Genomic DNA, 20,841 nt, shown 5'->3' with positions numbered 1-20,841 from the left:
TTGAAATTGATTGACGTTATTACAAAGAGTAACTTTAACAAAACAATCTCTTCTTTGCAATGTGGGGTAACTGAAAAGGTGAATAAATAGAATTGATTTTGAAACAGTCCTAATGCCTTAATGTTATTTATTTTAAGCAATGGGATAATATTTTTTGGGTTGGTAGATCACCTTGAGCTGGCAATTTTAAAAGTAGACCTCAAGTCAAAAAAGTGTGGGCACTCCTGATCTACAGGCTCACAGCGTGTCGATCGGCTAGTTGAACAATTTTTATGTTTTTCAAAATAGTTAAATAAAGGCAAAGAAGTTTAGGGATAAGAGGTTTAGCACTGATGACAATAGGGCCCTAACAGTTCACAAAACGAACAACTCCGGTGCATTTAGATATCCTCGAGTGTATTTGGATATCGTCGCTAATCGCTGTCAAGTGGAATGTGAAACTCTCTGTCCTAAATAAAGAACCTGTGTGCCAATGGATCCAATCTAGTTATGACACTCTTGTTAGTACTTCTTGTTTCATGTTCACTGGTTCACATTAACAATGTTTCTAAATTATCACAATGACACCGTACAGAGATATGGTGCATTTATTTAGATACTAGACCTGTACGTGCCCGTCGGCCACCGGCCTACTTGGGAACGATGCAACTTGGGGACCTAATGATACCTGTCATCATAGCACCCGTTTTAACCATGTGTCAGTGTCAATTTTGTGCCCATACTGTATATGGAGATCTCTGTACTATGCGTATACACACAGACACACACACACACACACACACACACACACACACACACACACACACACACACACACACACACAGAGAGAGAGAGAGAGACGTGGTGCATTTATAGACTAGATCTGTACGTGCCAGTCGGACACCGGCCTACTTGAGAACGATGCAACTTGGGAACTTAATAATACCCGTCATACTGTAGCCCCCGTTTTAACTTATCTGTCTGTGTCCCACATGGAGACCTCTGTGTCTGACGAGTGGACCGGTTAAGTAATCAATTGGCAGGTGTGTGGGGTTGCCATGGCAATCAATTGGCTGATGCAGAGGCTGGGAATTGCACAGGTGAGGACTTGTGCTCATTAGGCCCACTGGCAGAGCCTTTTGTGGTTGTTCTGGACAACCATGGGTCCGACCGACTCGATACCAGGCACTGCACTCCCTGTGGTGGTGTGGCACGCGTGTGGTTCTCGAGTTACGTGCATTATAACTGGACAGACAGACAGACAGACAGACAGACAGACGTGGCGCATTTTTAGTTAGATATACTAGACCGGTGCCCGGCTGTAGAGCATTATATATTTATGTATTTATAGATATAGAATAGATAGAGTGAGAGAGAGAGACAGACATCAGGGATGACAGGCAGTAAAGGTCATGAGTTGAACTTGAGGCCTATAAGGTTACAAGAGCGTGGTGTGTGTGTCCTACAACCACTGCAAGGAGGCTGCCCAACACACTTGAATTGACCACTGCTTTACCTATGGCCGAGCTACACCAGGCTTTACACACACACACACACTTTTAGATCTAGTCCTATTTTAAAGTCTGCGTATGCGGTGCTCTCATATTCGTATTACGTGCACATGGGCTTGGTGAATCATTTCATTCCTGCATAGGCCTGGGCAATTAACTGAACACATATTGAAACTGATATTTAGAACAAATTACCAATTTTTTATTATTATTCTTTTGTGGCTTTCGCCTTTTATTTTTATTTTTATAGAGGGACAGACAGTCAGTAGGCTGACAGGAGATGGGGGAGAGCGATGCAGTAAAGGCCGTCGGGATCGGGAGTCGAACCCGCGGCACACTGCCAGACTTGGACTACCGGCCAAGGTGCCTGGACCGCTGAGCCACAGCCCAGGCCGCAAATTACCAGTTTAATATTCCACATTGCGGTGCGTTTTACAGAACTTGTACAGCAGCACGACGCCGCTTTGCGGGGAAGTATAAAATAACGTATAATCAATGTTCCATGTATATGACAGTCGATTTATTGACGAACGAAACGAACGTCTCGATTATTCGATGAATGCAATAAAAGAAGCCGATAGAATGATCGTTAAGGAAGATATAATCATTGGTCGCAGCCGTGAAACCAAATCCTTTAACCTTTAAGACCCTTCCCGTGGTGTTCGACCAGGTCACAATCGTGTGCTCTGGACTCGGCTAGTTATAAGCGAGGGCAGTGAGTTTGCAGAGTGGAAAGAATGCTCCCTGTCTGTCGGGCCGTCACGCTTCAGGGAGGGAGCCAGTCTTGTGACGTCGGGCTTCTAGCCTCACACCCCTTCACTGTTACCGTGTCCTCCTGCCGCAGTCATTAAACATAGGGGTCTTTACGGAGGCCGATTTGTTTTGTTTTGTTTTGAGAGGATTAAACGACAATTTGACCATATTCATACGACATAGACCTATTAACTGCTTTCTTTCTCACAACCTTCTCTCTCTCTGTCTCTCTCTCTCTGTCTCTTCCTCACTCTCTCAACACCGTGGCTGTTTACCAGGCCTTAAGGAAAGCATGTCTGCTGCTGGCTGTTCAGGCAGAACATCAAGCGCATAACGCAGAAGGTTAGGACCCGAGGTTGGGAATTAAATTACGGTAACACAGATAAATCTGGATTTCTGCTGAAGGATTTCCGTTGTTGCCAACGACTGGACTGAAAAATAAAAAAGCTTTGTTAGTCTCTGCTGCATACATTGTGAAATGTGAATGACCATTCACAAAATCCATCCGATTCTTTCTTTTGAAAGTGTGTTACTCATGATCACACACCTGGCGCAAGCCCCTCCTATGCCCAGCTTTGAGGGGTTGCGTCACGTGAACACAAACATTGATCACCCCATAGCGATGATTTGATTGGCTGAGTGAAGTACATATTGAGGATAAAACTGAGGCCAGAAAAGTGAAGACGCCTAAAGTGATTGGCCGGAATGACATTTGCGATGATTTGATTGGCTGAGCACGGAATGTGATGTATGAACAGCGGAGACCGCCCCTCACATCACACGAGAGTGTTTTTTTTATCCCTTTATAAGTTTTTGTTGTTGTTGTTCGTTTTTTTTAACATAGTTGAACTTGACTGATAATCAGCCAGGCCTGTAGTAGCCATGAAGAGTAGCCATGTACCGTAGATGAAGAGGGGAAATGTTTCCCTCTCTGTCATGAGTTTTCCACCATAGTGCAACCGGATTTGTCGAGCGTCTACACACAAACACAATTAAGGTCCTTTCTCGGCCCCACCTCTCCCCCTGCAGCACCAGGAGGGGGTGGCCTTGCTGGACTGCGTTTACAAATTCAAGACACCTGTCTTGCGTTTGTCTTGTGTCTGTGTTTAATGGCCACTCCAATGCATTTCCAATGGAACTCCATATGGTTTGACCAAACATTTTGTTTGACGGGGGGGAGGCGGACAGAACAGATCCATCAAAGCTAGATGTCAGACACAAGGCAAGTGTCTTGAATGCAGCCCAGTAAGGTCATATGTCGACCCCGCTCGCTCACCTCTGTCCCACCCCCTCCTGGTGCTGCGGCCATCTTGGATCCTAAAACACAGGGAGAGAGGTGCCCCCCCCCGGTGATCTCTGTCACTGCACGACATAATACTCCTCCGGGCTGGGGGGGAGACACGGTACCTGTCAGTAGCGAATGTTGGGCGGGAGGTCACGGACGAAGGCTCTACGTCCTCCCGGTGGTGGCTCCTCACTGGCTGGCGAGTCTGTTTGGATACAACAACAGCAGTGACAACAACACATAAATGTGTCTGTGGTTAGATATCAACTGGCATAACCACTAAACTGGGGAGAAAAAGAGAGAAGGAAAAAAAAATGAAGGTTCAGTCAGCCTCTCACTTAAGATGTTATCTCCTTATAACGAGTGCCTCAAGGAGCTGCGACATGCTCAGGCTCCTCTGAAGTGCAATGTAAAGAGGAGCAGACGGCATGGAAATGAGCCAGGAGGCGCGCGTGTGTGTGTGTGTGTGTGTGTGTGTGTGTGAGAGAGAGTGTGTGCGCGCGCGCAGATTTTTATTTCATATGAACATGTGCTGTTTGCTTAGTTAAGGCGTTCTTGGGATGTGACGATGTTGTGTATCGGTATAGCACAGAATTATTTTCTGGTGGTGATTATTATAATGTAGGCTAATTAAACAAGTTTTGAGATAACCAATGTGGTGTTTACTGTTTATTTTCCGGCATTATCCTCATGTCATGGAGGAGAAAGTTGTTGGTATAAGCTTATCACACAGGACAAAAGCATTACGTGTGGTGTGGTCTTTGTCAGCGCGCAAGAACAGGTGTCATTTAGTTAATAATTATCGTCTGACCCTCTCCTGCTTCCCCTTTGAAGAACATTATAAAGAATAACACATCCTGTTTTGTTGGCACAGAGTTTGATCATTGGCTTTGGCCGGTACAATTAAACCCACGATAACAGCCTGTGTCCAGACTTAGGAAACAGAGTTTTGGTTTATAGCCAAATAAATTCCTTTCACAAAAAAAAAAAAAAAAAGAAAAGCTTGTGTAACAAAGTATTAAGCCTTGCTGAGCCACGCGGCCCTACTTTTTAAAATAAACTTTAAATTTATGTGTTATCCCAATTGACTTTAGACTGGCTCCAGCCATGAATTGCTAGCCACGCTCATTAAAATAAGTTATGTTCTGGTGACTATGGGGCGGTGTTGTTTCAGTAGCTGATTAGCCATCACTGCCCTCACTCAATGACAATAAGCAACAAACATGGCGGCCCCCACTGTGGTAACTTGCTACCGTACCAAGCTGGCTATTAAGGTAAATGACTGTGCCTCTGCATACTTCCAGTGCAATTATTAGGTTTGAGGAGTGGGATTTTCAACATTATGTTATGTTATGTTGTCATTCTGCTGCCTTTGCATCCACAATGCAAATTATAACACAAAGGCCAGTTGTTTATTTTTTATTTTCTACTACTTTCTAAATACTTTCCTGCCAAGGACTTAATTAACTGCTTTTTTATTAATGATTTTCCACATTGTCAACTGAAAGATGATGTCACTAACATGGTTTGCAGTAGCCTACCTATGCCAATGAAGGGCAGTTTGATTTCCCTCAACACACTGTTTAGATGAATTAGCAGAGCAACGTTATTGCTAACCACAGTTTGAAAACCCAGCCAGCCACACACACACACACACACACACGACACACACACAGCCTGCACCATATGAATCCAATCAGACAGCGTCTAACCTAGTTTCACCCCAGCTACTCCAATCCCCATGTTCCACCTCAGAATGAACATGCTCGGTTTTCCTGTGGTTATCGTCGCCTCGTAAAAGGACTAGGTTTCACACTCGACGGCCACGTTGCTGCCACCACCTCACACTTGGCCTGGCCTACACCGTCAGACACACCACACTGTGATGACAGCTGGCACAGGAGGTCACTTTGCCAGTCAAGGACCCTGATGGCCATGTGCATGAGGAGGCACTTGAACCACATGCCAGTCCTGTGTCTGAACTGCTGCTCCATAGCCGAAGGAAGGCAAGGTACTGATAGCAGTAACCCTCCCTTCTTTTTGCCTGGCTGCTGAAACACCCAACATTTTTATTTATTAATATTCTCGGACAAGAGGATTTTTATTTTATTTTTGAGCGGTGCTTAACCTTATGCGTGCGTGCGTGTCCCTACCGTATGTACAGTATGTCTGTTTGAGACGGACAGCTGCAATAACGCTGGGTGACCTACCTTCTGTTGAGCTTGGTTTAACAGGTTTGAACTTGGGAAGTAGAGTTTTCTTGTAACATCAATGTCATTGTTTTATGGTTCAGTATTATGAATGGTTATGGATAAGGATGATGATACCAAACTCCTGGACCCTGATAGACACTCCATCAGTTTTAATGTCCATAGTGGTTATCCATCCTTCCTCTTGACTCATGAAAGTAGAAATGGCTCTTTTAGTGCCCTTCAGCTACGAAGTGCAATTTTGAAATAATTACACATTATCTCAGAGGCACACTAAGTCCTTGATATTGATTTTCTTTTGTGTAGGTGAAAAATGAGTGCATACGAATTAACTCCTTTTGGTGTTTTAAGCAGTATGTTATGCTTTAGCTGTTGAAAAATAGCAGCAAGCTCATAGCGCGGCACCGAGTGCCACGCTATGAGCTTGTAGGTCTGCTATTTTTGAAAAATCCTGAAAATGTGGCGCAAATCACTGGAACAACGTGCTCAGATTCACTCTGGGTTAAGAGCGTCTGCTAAATGCTTACATTGTAATTGTCATCTTCTTGTAGAGTTAGGACCACTGAGACAGGTTCATTGAACAACAGACACAGCACTGTCTCACGCACACACACACTCTCCGCACCGGCAAACAGGCTCATTCTCACTCACTGTCTAACTCTCCCCCTATCTCATTATTTTTCTTTCAACACACACACATGCTCTGCACTGGAGCCAGCATCCAGGCTCTTTTGTGTGAAAGGGGATGAGATCACTGAGGGGTAGACTATGGGGGGGACAGAGTTAAGAGGGGTGTTGCACAGCACTCTGTATAGTTAAATGGGGAGTCTGCTTCTCTCTCTCTCTCTCTGTCCCACTCTGCCTAGCTCGCTGAGCTTTCCTTCGAATTGAATTTGGGATCTTTGGGAGACGAACAGGCTAGCCAGGTGACTGTTTATTAGTGTCAGATGAGGCGGGAGAGTGAATAAACAGCAGTTCTTCTGGCCCACACGCCTATTGGGATCATAGGACCTCCCGAGTTTTATTTATGGCAGCTAAGGAGTTCTTCTATCCTGCCCTGAAGTGTTTTTGGGCTGGCATGCACAGCCGGCCCTTTGGACAGCATACAAGTTGAGACCAGCGACACAGGCAACAAAACGAAACTCGGCAGTGCTCAGGCGAATCAGAGGCCTGCCCTTGTTTCATAGCTAAAGTGACCAGATGGATTCGAGGGGAAATATAGCTTAGGAGTGAGGAAGCGAAGGAATGGTCTTGCCTGTTCAAATAGCCAAACTGTATATTTCTCTCTCTGCAGTATCAAAGTTTTCTTGATTATTAGCCTATTGATTTTATGGGCCACATTAAAGGCCCACTCAGGGATATAAAGTAGATGTAAGCAAAATGGGTACAATATTGGGTTTGATTACCACGTTGTTATTCTCCAGGTGACTGACTCGGCTCCTCTATTGAAGGGCCAGTATTTTGGATATTTCATAGAGTTGTATTCTCTGTAAACACTAGAGTAAAACAGACCTATATTATTACTTGCGCAAGCAGAGCGTGCAAGTAATGTTTTCTGTCCGGTGCCCCGATGCGTATGTCCCGTGGCAGCGTATGACGTAATGATTAATTTGTGCTTGACATGGCATTGGTGTCAGATTACATACATGTATACATAGGGGCATTACCTTTAATCCACCCGACACTGAAACATATCTTTACGTCACCATTGAGAGCCAGTTATACACCCTGGCATTGGTACATATCTTCATGTAATGATTAATATATGCTTGATATGGCATTGGTTTCAGATTACATATATACATGTACTGTATGTATATTATGTAAGTTGTTTATATGTATATGCAATTTGGAAAGTAGTATACTGTGGTTACTTGGATCGTTTTATGCGTATGCCGTGGCTGTGTATGACGTTAGAAACACCTATTACTCAGTCCATGATTTAGTATTGATATCACTGTAATCCAAAATTAAGTCAAATTAAAGAAAGGTTATTGAAGGTTAAAATAAATAATATACTATATACGTGATAACATATATATTTTTTCAACTGATATACATTTTCTTTCCTCTGATATCCATGTTTTAGTTTTCTTTGAAAAAAGTGGATCCTGGACACTTCTAAACCGATGGGACTGTATTTCTTTTATAGATAGAAGATTTTACCATACTTAAAAAAACTACTTTTTTTTAACCTCCAAGCTCTACGTAGCACATAGTTAAACTTAATAATTAAATATTGAAACCAATATTTCACAGAGAGGCTGAGATTTGAAAGTTCGTATCGGTCGACAGTAGTTGCGCGCTCTGCTTGCTACTACTAGTGTGCAACAAGCAAGTAGGCACTCGACAAAGTACAGTTCTAGTTTTGATCTGTGATGGGTTAAGAAATATTTTCCTGACTGGGTCTTTATAAAAGTGAAGCAAGCAGTAAGCATAGAGGTGGTACAACTGTATTAACATTCAGAATGGAAGGACAGACAGACAGACAGACAGACAGACAGACAGACAGACAAGAGTGCATCATTTGAGTATACGTTCGCACAGAGGGAGCATGACAAGTCAACCCTTCCAGCTAGAATAGTCTGTCTGTCACTGTAGCCTCGCAGTACCCCCCCCACCCCACCACCACGCTCATTACCACGGTGACCGTACTCCCCGAGTGGCGTCCAAACAAAGGGCGTGTGACACCCGATCGTTGGGGGCTCGTTTGGCGCAACACAGGAACAGGTTTTCGAAAAAGGGAAGGGAGGGGTTTGTACAACCTGGACTCACTGGCTGTTGGGTTCAGGTTACAATGTGAGACGCTGTGTGTAGTACAATGGAAATTTATTTAATGGAGCAGTTGTGTCCTCCACCCACCCAGAGTCTGGAAACAGTCCGTGGAAGATGTGGGACTAGTAGTACTTGTGCAGTCTCTGGCTTTAGACACGGCTTTTTACTCATGCGCATTTCACCAGTTAACCTGAATGCGCTGCTGCATGCTGTTACAGGTCAAGGACAAGAGAGCCAAGATCCTATAATGCCATGCTCACTCCTATATCATGCTTGCTGACTGTCAGGTGGAAACCTAGGGGGGGGGGGGGGGGGGGGGATGGACCTGTAAATGCAGGTATTATTTAGTCACAAGCTCTTGTCTTGTTAATACTTGTCATTGGTTAAATATTTATAAAAACCCACGGACACGATTAACCCCTTTCTCTTTCACCGTCATGAAAAAAAAGGAGAAAGCTAAAGGAACCGATCTAAAATCTCAATCTGTATGACGAGGTACTAGGTCCCCATGGCTTCTAGTCTAATCCTCTTATCCTACTCCATTGCCATTCATGGCTGTCATCATGTTTTTGACGGAGCTATGTGTGCACTGTGCAGGCTACTGGCTGGGTATATGAGCACGAAAATAGCATGGTCGTTTTTCACCACCTGTGCGCAACCTAACACACACACAAACACAGACTCATTGATGATTTTGGGTGTGCCAGTACAGTACAGTACAGTACAGGGTACAGTAGAGGGACCCTCACATGGTAACTCTCATTTCTCTACCGTTTCGGACGTGGGGTGGCTCGCCGGAACCGGGCCGGCACCCTGGCTGTGGTCCTGTGGATCTGGAACTTCCGGGGACCCCACATGGAGTTGCACCACTCACTCACTTCACACGGGTGTGATTTTTATTTGCTTGACATTAGGGTGGACTTTGTCTTTAACCCATTTCGACTGAGACAAAATGTCTTCTAAATCATGACAGTTTTACAAGCTCGTAGCGTGCCACGCTACGAGCTTGTAGATCTGCTATTTTTTCAATAGTCAAAGCATTACATAATGCTTAAAACACCAAAAGGGGTTTCCGCCCCAAAATGGGTAATACGGCTCTTCCTCCATAACTTTTTACAATAGTGTCTATACATAAACCACCAGTCTGCAGATTATACAGGAGGATGAAGGGATAATAATGCATGTACCATAGCGTGAAGATCAATTTCATCCGCTGAAATATCACCGCTGGCAGCACCCATGGGGTATTGTTTGGAACTTGGTTGTCATGGCAGTGCTGATGTTTGCCTATCATGCACTCTTCACCACAAAGAGATGTTTGTATGGTAAGGGGGGGGGTTCACAAATGGTTCCTGTTGTGAGTATGTGCTCACTGTTGTGCGTATTCTTAAAGGCATAGGTCTCCATTTTCGTCCCCGCTAAACCCCTTATCCCTAAACTTCTTTGCCTTTTTTCTCCTTTTTTCTCCTTTTTTTTTTTTTTCCTTTTTTTTTTTAATAGTTAAAATGGCCAGTCTACAAGCTCACAACGTGGCAATGTAGATTGGCTAGTTGAACTATTCAAAAATGTTTAGCAAAATAGTAAAAAAGTTAAAGACGTTTAGGGATAAGGGGATTAGCGGTGACGAAAATGGAGCCCATAGTGTCAGTATGTGTGCACTCATCTGTATTGAATCCAGCCCAGTAAGGGGCATATGTCACCTCCACCGCACCCCCTCCTGGTGATGCGGCCATGTAGAGTTGCTGGCCCGGCTCCATAATATGCAGATGTGGGTGATGATGATCCAGTCTTCTCCATGTATGACTATTCCCCCCCGCTGCCACCCTTTAGGGTAGTGTCTTGAGTGTACAGATGAGGTCAGATGAGGTCAGATCAACATGTGGAATGAATTCATTGTTGGTGCTAATCAAACGTGGGCTTCTCTCTCGTGCAAGTGCACATGCACACTGTCTGCACAATGCACTCGCATTATAGGTCTCTGTGTCGCTCAGTTTCTCTCTCTCTCTGTCTCCGGCACACATGCATGCATGGCATGGCATGAGCATGCGTCATAATGCTCGCGTGGCCAAGGGTTAGCCACACTGCACCTCTATGTCCCTCTGATGCTGTCTCTCCCTTGCTCTCCATCTCTCTCTCTCTCTCTCTCTCTCTCTGTCTGTCTGTCTGTCTGTCTGTCTGTCTGTCTGTCTGTCTGTCTGTCTGTCTGTCTGTCTGTCTGTCTATGAGTGTGTGCGTATAAGTATAGGACAGATGATGTAGTGTGCAATCTTTATAAACTTCACCAACACTACTTCCCCACTATAATGTTGGTGTATCTATACAGTAGCTAACCACTACTGTAGGCCAGGACCCGGACCCATATGGTCCTGGTCTTGTGTGTTTATGTCCTCTGTGTCTGTTTCTTGTGTTTCTCTGTCTGTCCAGTTGTTTTGTTTTTGTAGGTTTTAGTTTTTTAACTCTATGCACTTTGCTGCTGTAACACTGCAATTTCCCCTCGGGGATAAATAAAGTATATCTCATCTCATCTCATCTCAGAATCGCTTGAATATATTTTAAATTGTGTATATGTGGAATTGAAGTGTGAAAGTTTTTCACACTTTTAGACCACAGCTGGCCGACTGTCTGACTTACTTGTAAACAAACACACCGTCCCATCGCCTGAAGGGATGCGACGCTCTGATTGGTTCAGAAACTTCAGAGCGGTGTTTAAACTTGAAACCGTCTGAACCTTCAAAATAAAATGTCCACCATTTCCGTTTCACTACGCCATTAAGTGATGGGTAACTTATTGGGAATTAAGGATCAACAGTCTGGATATAATCAATAGTTTTTATTGCAATTTTCCAATACTCTTCAATACATATTGAGACACATATTTTGAAAATAATGACAGACCTCTCCTCCTCAATTTGTACCCGTGATATATGGCCACTAACCAGATTTAATTATCCATGCAGCCAAATGCTTGCAAGTAGTGGGCAGTGCCTTTTTTATGGAATAGACTAGGCGATGGCATAAAAACGGTTTAATACGCCGTCTTGGGCAACAACACATTTAATAGTGTGGTTTCTCATTAAGCCTATAAAGGCATCTAAAAAACAGCTGCTTCACTTCACTCTGGACCAGACTCTGGGAGGTTTTGACCACGGAGTTGTAACCATGGACACAGAGAGTCTCTTCAGAGCAATAAGTAACACTTTGGTTTGTCTATAGGTCTCAATTGTACAAATGTACATCACTGCTGCAGCCCAATGAGTTGGTCTCCGTCACAGGCACCGCAAGCATTGGGTGTTGAAAGAGGTCTGTAGGAGTATAGGACAAACGCATTCTTTGTTGACTTGCAATAATGCGCATCTGGAATCATTTTGACTTGTTGGTAGAACTTTATTTACAACAAGAAATTAAGTTTAGGTCAATATTGACCTCCCAAAAATCCGATAAACACGCTCGGTGTGGGGACCTTTAAGGTCCCTGCACACTGAGCGCGTTTTTCAGATTTTTAGCTGCGTTTCTCCATCGGTTTTATGGAAAACGCGGTCAGTGTGCAACCACCTTAAGTGTACAAAGTATGCGCTTCTCATAGAAAAAAGGTTTACCAGGAAATGGTTACGGTTGTTTTTAGAATAGTCCCTATGGTCGTTGAAGTCATGAGTCAGACTTCTGTCCCACTCTTTTCACCCCACTGACTTGACCAAAAAGCAAGCAGATCTAAGACCGGACTTTTCTTTCATGTGTCCTTCTCCACGTGTGACCAGTGGACTCCACAGGAGCCCCGGCTAGTTAATGTTTCACCACTGCTACAGACGCTGGACATCTTCAAAGTAACCTGGAAGTGAGTGACTCAGTATAAGCTACCACCCAGCCCTCATTGTTCCAGGGGCGTTCTTTTTTTTTTTTACTGCCTTCTTTGTTTATGGAATGCTGCAGTCATTCATCCAAATGCTTGGACATGACATCAAACTGCATTGTTTTTTCTGCTCGGGGCGAAAGCTTATATAAGCCCTTTGATGGCAATACAACTGACACTCAACACTTTTTCTTTGTAATGAGGTGGCTGCTTCCAGACAGTTATTGTTGTTATTGCAAAGCTGTTGAAGAATAGTGTAGACTTCAAGGATTTATCCATTTACTGTCTCATAGAGGCCGAGTGTGCCACTGCTGTAACAAAATATGATGTAATGTTTCCAATCCACACTGTGTTGTCAAAAGTCTATCATGGGGATCAAAAAGCTATAGGCTATGGGTAGAGAACCATGAGCCTGAGAGATGTATGGACTTCAGAAAAACAAGAATTAAAGGTCCCTGCACACAGCTGTGCTGCTGTTTTTCTGATTTTTACCGGTGGAAAAAAACCCGCGTCCAGTCTGCAAGCACCGTACGAGTCTAAAAGCACTGACGAGCCACACATGGAAAATGTTCTCCTCCTTATACCCCAGTTCGTATAGTGTGGAAATGTTGTTGACTTAAATGTGTCATTAGATTAGAGGAAAGGCCATGGGCGTCATCAAGATCAGTAGGGTTCATCCTCCAGGGAACATAAAGGTGCAGAACAAATTACAAGACGATAGATTTTGAGTGTATATTCAACATTGCCATCCTTGGAGTCGGGGGCTAAACATGGGTGTTGTGTTAGCTCAGCTGGCCGTCTCAGTGTCTCCGTGTCTTTCATGTAGACTAGAGGAATATTCTTTGGACTTTGGCCCCTTTGCTCCTCCCATACCTTCCACAACACAGGCCAACGGATGTCCTGTACTGTACTGTACTGTAGCCAGTGGCAGTGCACATTGATGCACGCACGCACGCTCGCTCATCCACAAACAATGCTAAATGTGTGGCGCATCATTCTTTCAAATTGCACAGCGTTTTCATTTTCCTCCTCCATATATAGCAAATGATGATTACTCTCTTAAAAATAGTATTTAAAAATAAATAAAAGATTATTATTATTCTCCATGTGTCGTCTGTGTGGGAGATACTCTAGAGTGTGTTATGAACAGGAAGCAGTGGCCGTCTGAGTCAATACAGTACAGTTCACTCAGCAACTCTTTAGTTTTGAGCTTTGCCTCAATCTTATTTCCTCTCCATATTACTGCAAACGTTTAGATTTAGCTAACCACTTAAACTTAATCCCGCTAGACATGGAAAACCTGAACTGTTTTGGCGCCGGCATCGCCTTTTCACGCCTTTTTTCCAAACGCCCCAGGAGCCGAGATCGCTTTTTCACGCCTTGTTTTAATATCAATTGATTACGCTACACAACTGGGTCCTGTACACGCTCATAACACTCCGGTTCCGGTGCGGTGAATTGTTTTTTTTTTCTCCGCTGGTTATGCTGTCTCAGTGATGTAAATAGGTTTTCAATGTAATGAGTCCAGGGATGCATGGGTGGTCTTTTAGATGAGTCCCAGGGACATTTTATGAGTCCCACTTCAACGACGTTAGGAGTCATATTTTGCCATTTTTACAAATTGCAGCACCTCCGATTTCATTTTATATGGTTATAATGTGGTTATATTCATGTAGAAAACAGAAGAAGAAATGATTATTATAACTAAAGCTAGCAAAATAAACTAGAATAAAAAGCATTACAGTAGTGCATCCCGTGGATGGAGAGGTCGTTGTTTTATTGCGTCCCTTGATGCAGCCTATTTTAATATCTGCTGTCTATGGTCGACGCAGTTTTTAGAATCGTAATATCGGTACCCTCACAAAAAACATGCAGTAATCCTGGTCTCTAAACTGCCCCCCCTGGCCACCCGGGGCGCCTGATGGAGGGGAAAGGAACTGGTTGGAATAACGTGTCGTGTTTCTTCCACGCGCTACGTCCAACCAGGGAAACTCCCCCCTGTCAGGTGTAAAGGAGCAACCTGGACTCTCATGCATGAAGGAAGCATGAGTTCAAGTCCGTTGCTCTCCCCAGGTTGGCGGAGGGTGTGTAGAGCCCAGGATTACAATAGATAATTGACACAGGGGTGAAAAATGGGTTACAAAATCGTGGGATACTTTTTTTTATAAAAGAAAAAAAAAATTGTAATATATCGGATTCTTCTTTTTGTGTCAAAACAAGCTTTATTTGCGGCTCATTTCTCTAAACGATATGATCCTAGCTTACAAAAAGTACGTCTTTCTTGGTTGGATTAAATATATATATATATATACAGCGCAAAACTGAAAAGCCTATAATGAATCTTGGATGATATACATTTGTTTTTGAAAATCCTGGCTTCAAATGTGATTTCTTCATACCAGTTCTTCTGACGGTTCAAAGGGGGTTATAATTTTTCTCCTGCTGCAGCTGACTCACCCGGTCGGTCACCACTGGAAAAAGTGAACTTCCCGTGTGTGACTTAGAGCTCTTTGAAGAAGGGGGATATATGGATGTTTGCTTTCTTCTTACACATCTCATTTTCCTCCCTAGCGTGTCGCTTTTGACGTGTCCTCCAACAGCCGAGTGCTTTTCTTGGACAGCAGGTCGTGTTTTCATTGTGCTGCGCTTACACCGGGTATGAATGAATGGGCGTCCACTTTCAAAGACAGCCCACAATGCCCACATGATGTGCAACTTTGCAGACTGTGCGTGCGACCCGTGCGTGCATGCGTGCAGTGTCTTGATTTTATCAAAGTAGAGGGATCACCAGGGTAAATTAATTTCCTTATCTCCCCTCCAGCAAATCAAACCCAGGTTTACTTAAGAACTCACTTAACCTGGCGGGCATAAGAAGATGAATTGATTTATTTGTAAAAAAAAAGGTTCATGCTAAGTGCAGTTATTGAATACTAAAGCCAACCCTAAATTGATGGCAGTTACTGTATACTTTCAAGTTGCCACATTTTACAAGTGTGCAAACAATTCCCCCGCCCCCACCAGTCCTCACCAGTGTTTCAAAGGGGAAATGAGAATAGAAGCCTCCGTTCTACATCGATGCACTGAAACGCAAAACTTGAATCCATCAGCTTTTTTGTCGTGTTTTCAATTTCTCCCTTTAAAGTCCTGCTCGGACATATATACATATACATATATTTTTTTGTGGCTTTCGCCTATACATTTGTTTATGGAGGGACAAGACAGTAGGCTGACAGGAAATGGGGAGAGAGATGGGGGGGATGACATGCAGTAAAGGCCGTTGGGATCGGGAGTCGAACCCGCGGCACACTGCAAGACTAGATTACCAGCCAAGGTGCCTGTACCGCTGAGCCAAGGCCCAGGCCACTGGGACATATTTTAAATGTACTCTAGAAGTTTTGTATTGTAACTTTCTTTCCCTGCATGGAAAGAAAGGCGGTACATGGAATTTCCTACTCACGTGAGTGCTTTTTGGGTTTTTTTTTTCTTTTCTTTTTTTTTACTTTTGTGTCTTGATTTATGCTCACAATGACATTTTCATGCATTCCTCAAGACTCGGCTGTTTTGCCTCTCATCTCCTTAGCCACCAAAGGCCTTAACTCTCAGTGTGTCTTCATTTGGAATGGTGTGGTTCTATACAATGACAAAAGTGTTTGACTGTGAACAAACCCTCGTACCTTGTCACGACACCCAGTCATTCATTCCTTAGTTTATTTGCTTCTTGGTGGTATACCCCTCTAAGAATTCGCCTACTGCTCTACACATCATTATCATTAGGCATTCTGTTTGTGTTTGCATGTTTTGGTCCGGGTTGAGAAAGAGAGTGGTTGCACTTTTATTACCATGTCAGAGTTCTCATTGGTGCCCATGTTGGTCCCAGTATCCTCTCTGTGTTAAGTCTTAATTCTGTGTGATACAGACTTACACGTATGGACATGAAAGTGCAGAGTTGCAAGGGAAGGCTTGATTTCCAACTAGACAACCAACCGTACCAAATGTTTGATTGTTAATATACGGAAGGGATCCACTTTCATAGGCTGAAACCTTTTCTTCCACAGCGGCTTCTCTATGAACATGACTGCACGCCGATTAGTCTTACCTTAACCTTTCCTTTCATCTCCCCGTGCATGCAGGCACGTCGTCCAGCCATGATCGAGGACAAGGGTCACCGCGTGACCGACTACTTTGTGGTGGCCGGGCTGACGGACAAGTCCACGCCCCTGGAGCAGGACCTGTCGGAGACCAAGTCCAGCGGGCCGAAGGGGCCCATCACGGACCTGGCCGTCATCAACAAGTCGGCGGGCGAGACGGTACCCGAGGGTTACACCTGCATCGAGAGCACCTACAGTGGCCAACAGGCCAACCTCAACCATGGGAGCCTCAAGAGCCCCGAGCTCTTCCTGTGCTATAAGAGGGGTCGGGGGAAGGCCCCGCTCATTGACATAGGGTGAGTCAAGTCTATTGCTTAACGCTATAGGGTATGTGATACTTATTTATTTCTTAAAATAAGGGTTTGCTCCATTTTCTCATTGTACTCATAAACAAAGTATACAAAAAAAGTAATCACGGCCCCTCGCCCATTAGAAGGACATTCTAATGCGTAAGGGGCTGTGATTTTTCCATTACCTTTTCATTTATTTTTTATATATATTTTTGAATGTCTTATTTTATTTTAAAGGGAAATATCCCTTCGTTTATGCTCCATGGCACGACAATGTCGTGGACCGAAAATTAGCCCATCTATGAGCTCACAAGGCATGGCAGAGCGACCTTATAGATCGGCTATCTTCTGCCATCATACAATATTTTCTGTCATCATGCCATCGTACAACAGAGTAGAAAACGGGCTTATCTGCATGTTTTCAGTTGGATGTGTATGTGTGGGAAAGGCTTTGGGTTGCAGTGAGTGAGTTGTCATTCATGGACGCCTGCTGGCGTCGCTATTGATTACTTTGTGATGATGTAACCCGGCGTCTGTCGGGAACTCCTTGGGTGGCACAGAGGTTGAAATCCAGCAAGGTAATGCTTGACATGCAACCGTAGTCTTAAAACGAGGCCATGTGTGCACTGTGCAGAAGTTTCTTTTTATTCTTTCATGGCTGTCTGGGTAAACCTTTTAAGAGTGGAAATGAAACATATCCTTCCATAGCCCCATTAAAACCTGTAAACCATAACAATACATTTCAATCTCTCTCTGTCCAGATCTCCTGCCTGAGGCCTAATGTACTAAACACTGTACATTAGGGGTCTGATTTAGTTGTAATACAAGTACAGTAACTTATGTGGCAGAAGAACAATGTTTGGCGAAGGTATGTGATTTACTATACCTTGAGTAGAGACATTCTTAATCGACTATTGGTCATTTTGAAGTTGTCGACTAATCAATACGTTGATTTAATGAATAAATACGTTTGTGAGATTGAGAACTGAACTTTCTGATGTCGATTTCACACTGGCCATTGAACGTTTTAGACTGGCAGAATGTACAAATACAGTACCACGTGCATTATAGAAAAGAGCATAAAACAATAGTAATCATTCAACTTACAAAATTTATATGACCCATTTATTTGTACAATATCTGTCAAAGGGATAAAAACACAATTGGCTTGGGAGCTTATTTCCATTGTGGTCCGTTCACTTGTCAGTCAAATTCCTGAATCATGGCCCAAGCTATTGCTTACTGTGTAAATATTTACAGCCTGCTTTGATGTGGCCACTTTTCCCATCTATGCTGTGAAAGACAAATTCAGTTTACGGGAATTCTCCAGAACTCTGACTCAACCTTTGATTTGGCCCAGTACAAAAAAAAAAAGCATTTCAGTAATCTTTTATTTGGCCATAACAATGATGCAACCGTCTTTGCTGTGTCGTCTCTCTGTAGTCTGTACAACTTGGTCTACGTGTGCGCTGTCGTTGTCTGTGTTCGCCAAGAAGCCTGTGTGACAGGACGTTGTTGCAACACTTCCTAAACAGATCCTAGCTTAATTTCAACTGTTGGCAATAAAAACTGGAGTTTCCAGTTACACAAGTCTGCACTCTGCTGGTCCTCTCTCGCAGGAGTTCCCCTCCCATGAGTGTGAGCATGTCATTGACATGGCCTGCAGACGGTATGGATTGCAATATGTTAGCCAGAATGATCGGCTGCATATTGGTGAATTTGGTGGTATTTCTCTGCCCCACCTCTCTCCCTGTGTTTTAGGATCCAAGATGGCCGCAGCACCAGGAGGGGGTGGCCTTACTGGGCTGTGTTCACAAATTCAAGACACCCGTCTTGCGTTTGTCTTGTGTCTGTGTTTAATGGTCACTCCAATGCATTTCCAATGGAACCCTATATGGTTTGACCAAACATTTTGTTTGATGGGGGGAGGGGGGGCAGAACACATCCATCAAAGCTGTGTTCAGACACGAGTCAGGTGTCAGACACAAGGAAAGTGTCTTGAATGCAGCCCAGTAAGGTCATATGTCGACCCCGCCCGCTCACCTCTGCCCCACCCCCTCCTGGTGCTGCGGCCATCTTGGATCCTACTAACAAACTAATCGGTGTAATCAATTACAAAGCATAATCGATCATTTCTATTGTCTATCAGTGTCACTATTATTTGGGCATGTCGTTTCTAAGCAAAATGTTCAAAAATCCATGCAGTGATACTCAGGACACAGTGGTGCGACGAACTATAAAATAGCGGTTAATCGATATATATATATATATATATATATATATATATATCTCACACCCGTGTGAAGTGAGGGGCCCTCTTATCATCATACATCATCTCATTCCGGCCAATCACAATTTGTGTCCTCACTTTTGTCTTCAATGTTTGTGTTTACGTAATGTTTGTGTTTTCAAACTCAAAACTGGCCATTCGCTGCTCTCCATGGCATTCCATGTTTGTGTTTACAAAAGCTGGACATAGGAAACACGCTTCCCGATTATTCTATTATTAATCGAACAAGTAATGGCGAAGAACATAATTGATAGTCGCAGCCCTAGTTATAAGGGCTGTGAAGACTCACTGTTGGTGTCTGTTTATAGGAGTTTGTGTGTAGAATGCTCATGTGTTGATGCAGCCCTGCTTGCATTAGAGTGTAAACAGAACAGATCATGTTTCTCCGAAGAGATTACGCAATCCTTGAACAGGACTGCATACATTCACGGATTCCTGCTTGTTGCCAAGCAAAGATTGTTCATAGACGACTCATAGTATTGGTGGTTGAAAAGACCTTTCAATTTCACCATGGCTGTTTCTCAGTTGAAGCTTTCTTGGAACCAGGTTGTCATTTCAGCTTGACAAGGCCTAGATTGCTACTAGAAAAATTGGTTTACTGTCTTTACTGTGTGTTACTTTGTTAACTACTGCATTTTGGTGTTCATGGAATACCCGACATCTTGGTACATGTGGGTAGAAGGCCAGGCTGTTGCAACAGTAGTGTTGTCTTGATGACCATTTATTTCCCTATCAAAGAATGATTGGAAAAACCAGATTTGTAAATTATTCATTGTACACTCTTGCCACCAGCAAAGCCAACATTCCTAGCCTTGGGCCTCCGCGCTTCACGTTTGACTGTGTCCATTGGAACTCGGACTGGATGGGCTTTTGTCGTCGTTAATTAAGAGCTTTTGCCAGAAAATTGTCTTCTTTGCCGCTTTGCGGTCGTCCTGCGTTCTGTTGCAGTGAGTGGAGCGGCGATTGCTATAGAGCGTAAAAAAGAGCATTGTATCTATTCTATACCCCTATAACACTATGTCCACTTCCTGGCAGCCTTTTTGAAATTCACAGGACTGTGAGATCTGTTTTCAGTCCAACTTTATATGTAATATTTCAGAGGGAAGCTTGGTGCACTTCACAGCAACAACGGGTTATTGTCTTTAACCCATTTTGGGCGGGAACCCCTCCATGTTATACTTCAGCTATTGAAGAATAGCAGATCTACAGGCTCATAGCACGGCACTGAGTGCCGCGCTACGAGCTTGTAGGTCTGCTCTCAGTCCAAAAAGACCCCCTTGACACTGGCCAGATGGGAGGTCAGTGCAGAAGCCCTGCCGCCATGCAAGAGTAGAACTGACAATTTAATGAGTCAGCTGGTAAATATGTCTGATTCACGTTATCCTTTGGAGATAGGCTGCTAAATAGCAGGGTAGTAGGGGGGGGGGGGTGGGTGTGTGTGTGTGTGTGTTCTCACACAGTCATGCATATGGGTGATGAGTCAAGAGCTTCAAAAGGAAATACCAGCCCTACGGATGCAGGCAGTGTTGCTGACCACAAACCGACCCACCAGTCGCTTTTTAGTATCTCACTTATCTTGATTTCTGTTTTATCTTCACTTTACAAGTGCCTGGATCAGTAACAGGATCACTTTTCATTCAAGAATGAGGGCTGATCCGAAGGCTGCATTATTTTTATATGGAAATTAATTGTTTTATACTTAATTTTGGCGTACTCTCATACTGTCAACCTGGTGGGATTTATAATGGATTCT

The 20,841-nt window shown here is 43.7% G+C and overlaps 1 protein-coding gene across 2 annotated transcripts in view; it reads left to right on the top strand.

The window, feature by feature from the left end:
• Window positions 1-20,841, top strand: part of dennd4c (DENN/MADD domain containing 4C) — a 63,251-nt gene that overhangs the window by 4,360 nt on the left and 38,050 nt on the right. For both annotated transcript variants that reach the window (XM_080792792.1, XM_080792791.1), the window contains exon 2: window positions 16,491-16,804. In XM_080792792.1, the coding sequence (XP_080648918.1) occupies window positions 16,506-16,804 (299 nt within the window). In that variant the 5' untranslated portion in view covers window positions 16,491-16,505. The remainder of the gene's footprint in view (window positions 1-16,490; window positions 16,805-20,841) is intronic.

Source organism: Protomyctophum bolini (genome assembly GCF_963924005.1).
Source record: "Protomyctophum bolini genome assembly, chromosome: 20".
Taxonomy (NCBI): Eukaryota; Metazoa; Chordata; class Actinopteri; order Myctophiformes; family Myctophidae; genus Protomyctophum; species Protomyctophum bolini.
This window is presented reverse-complemented; position numbering and strand designations above follow the sequence as displayed.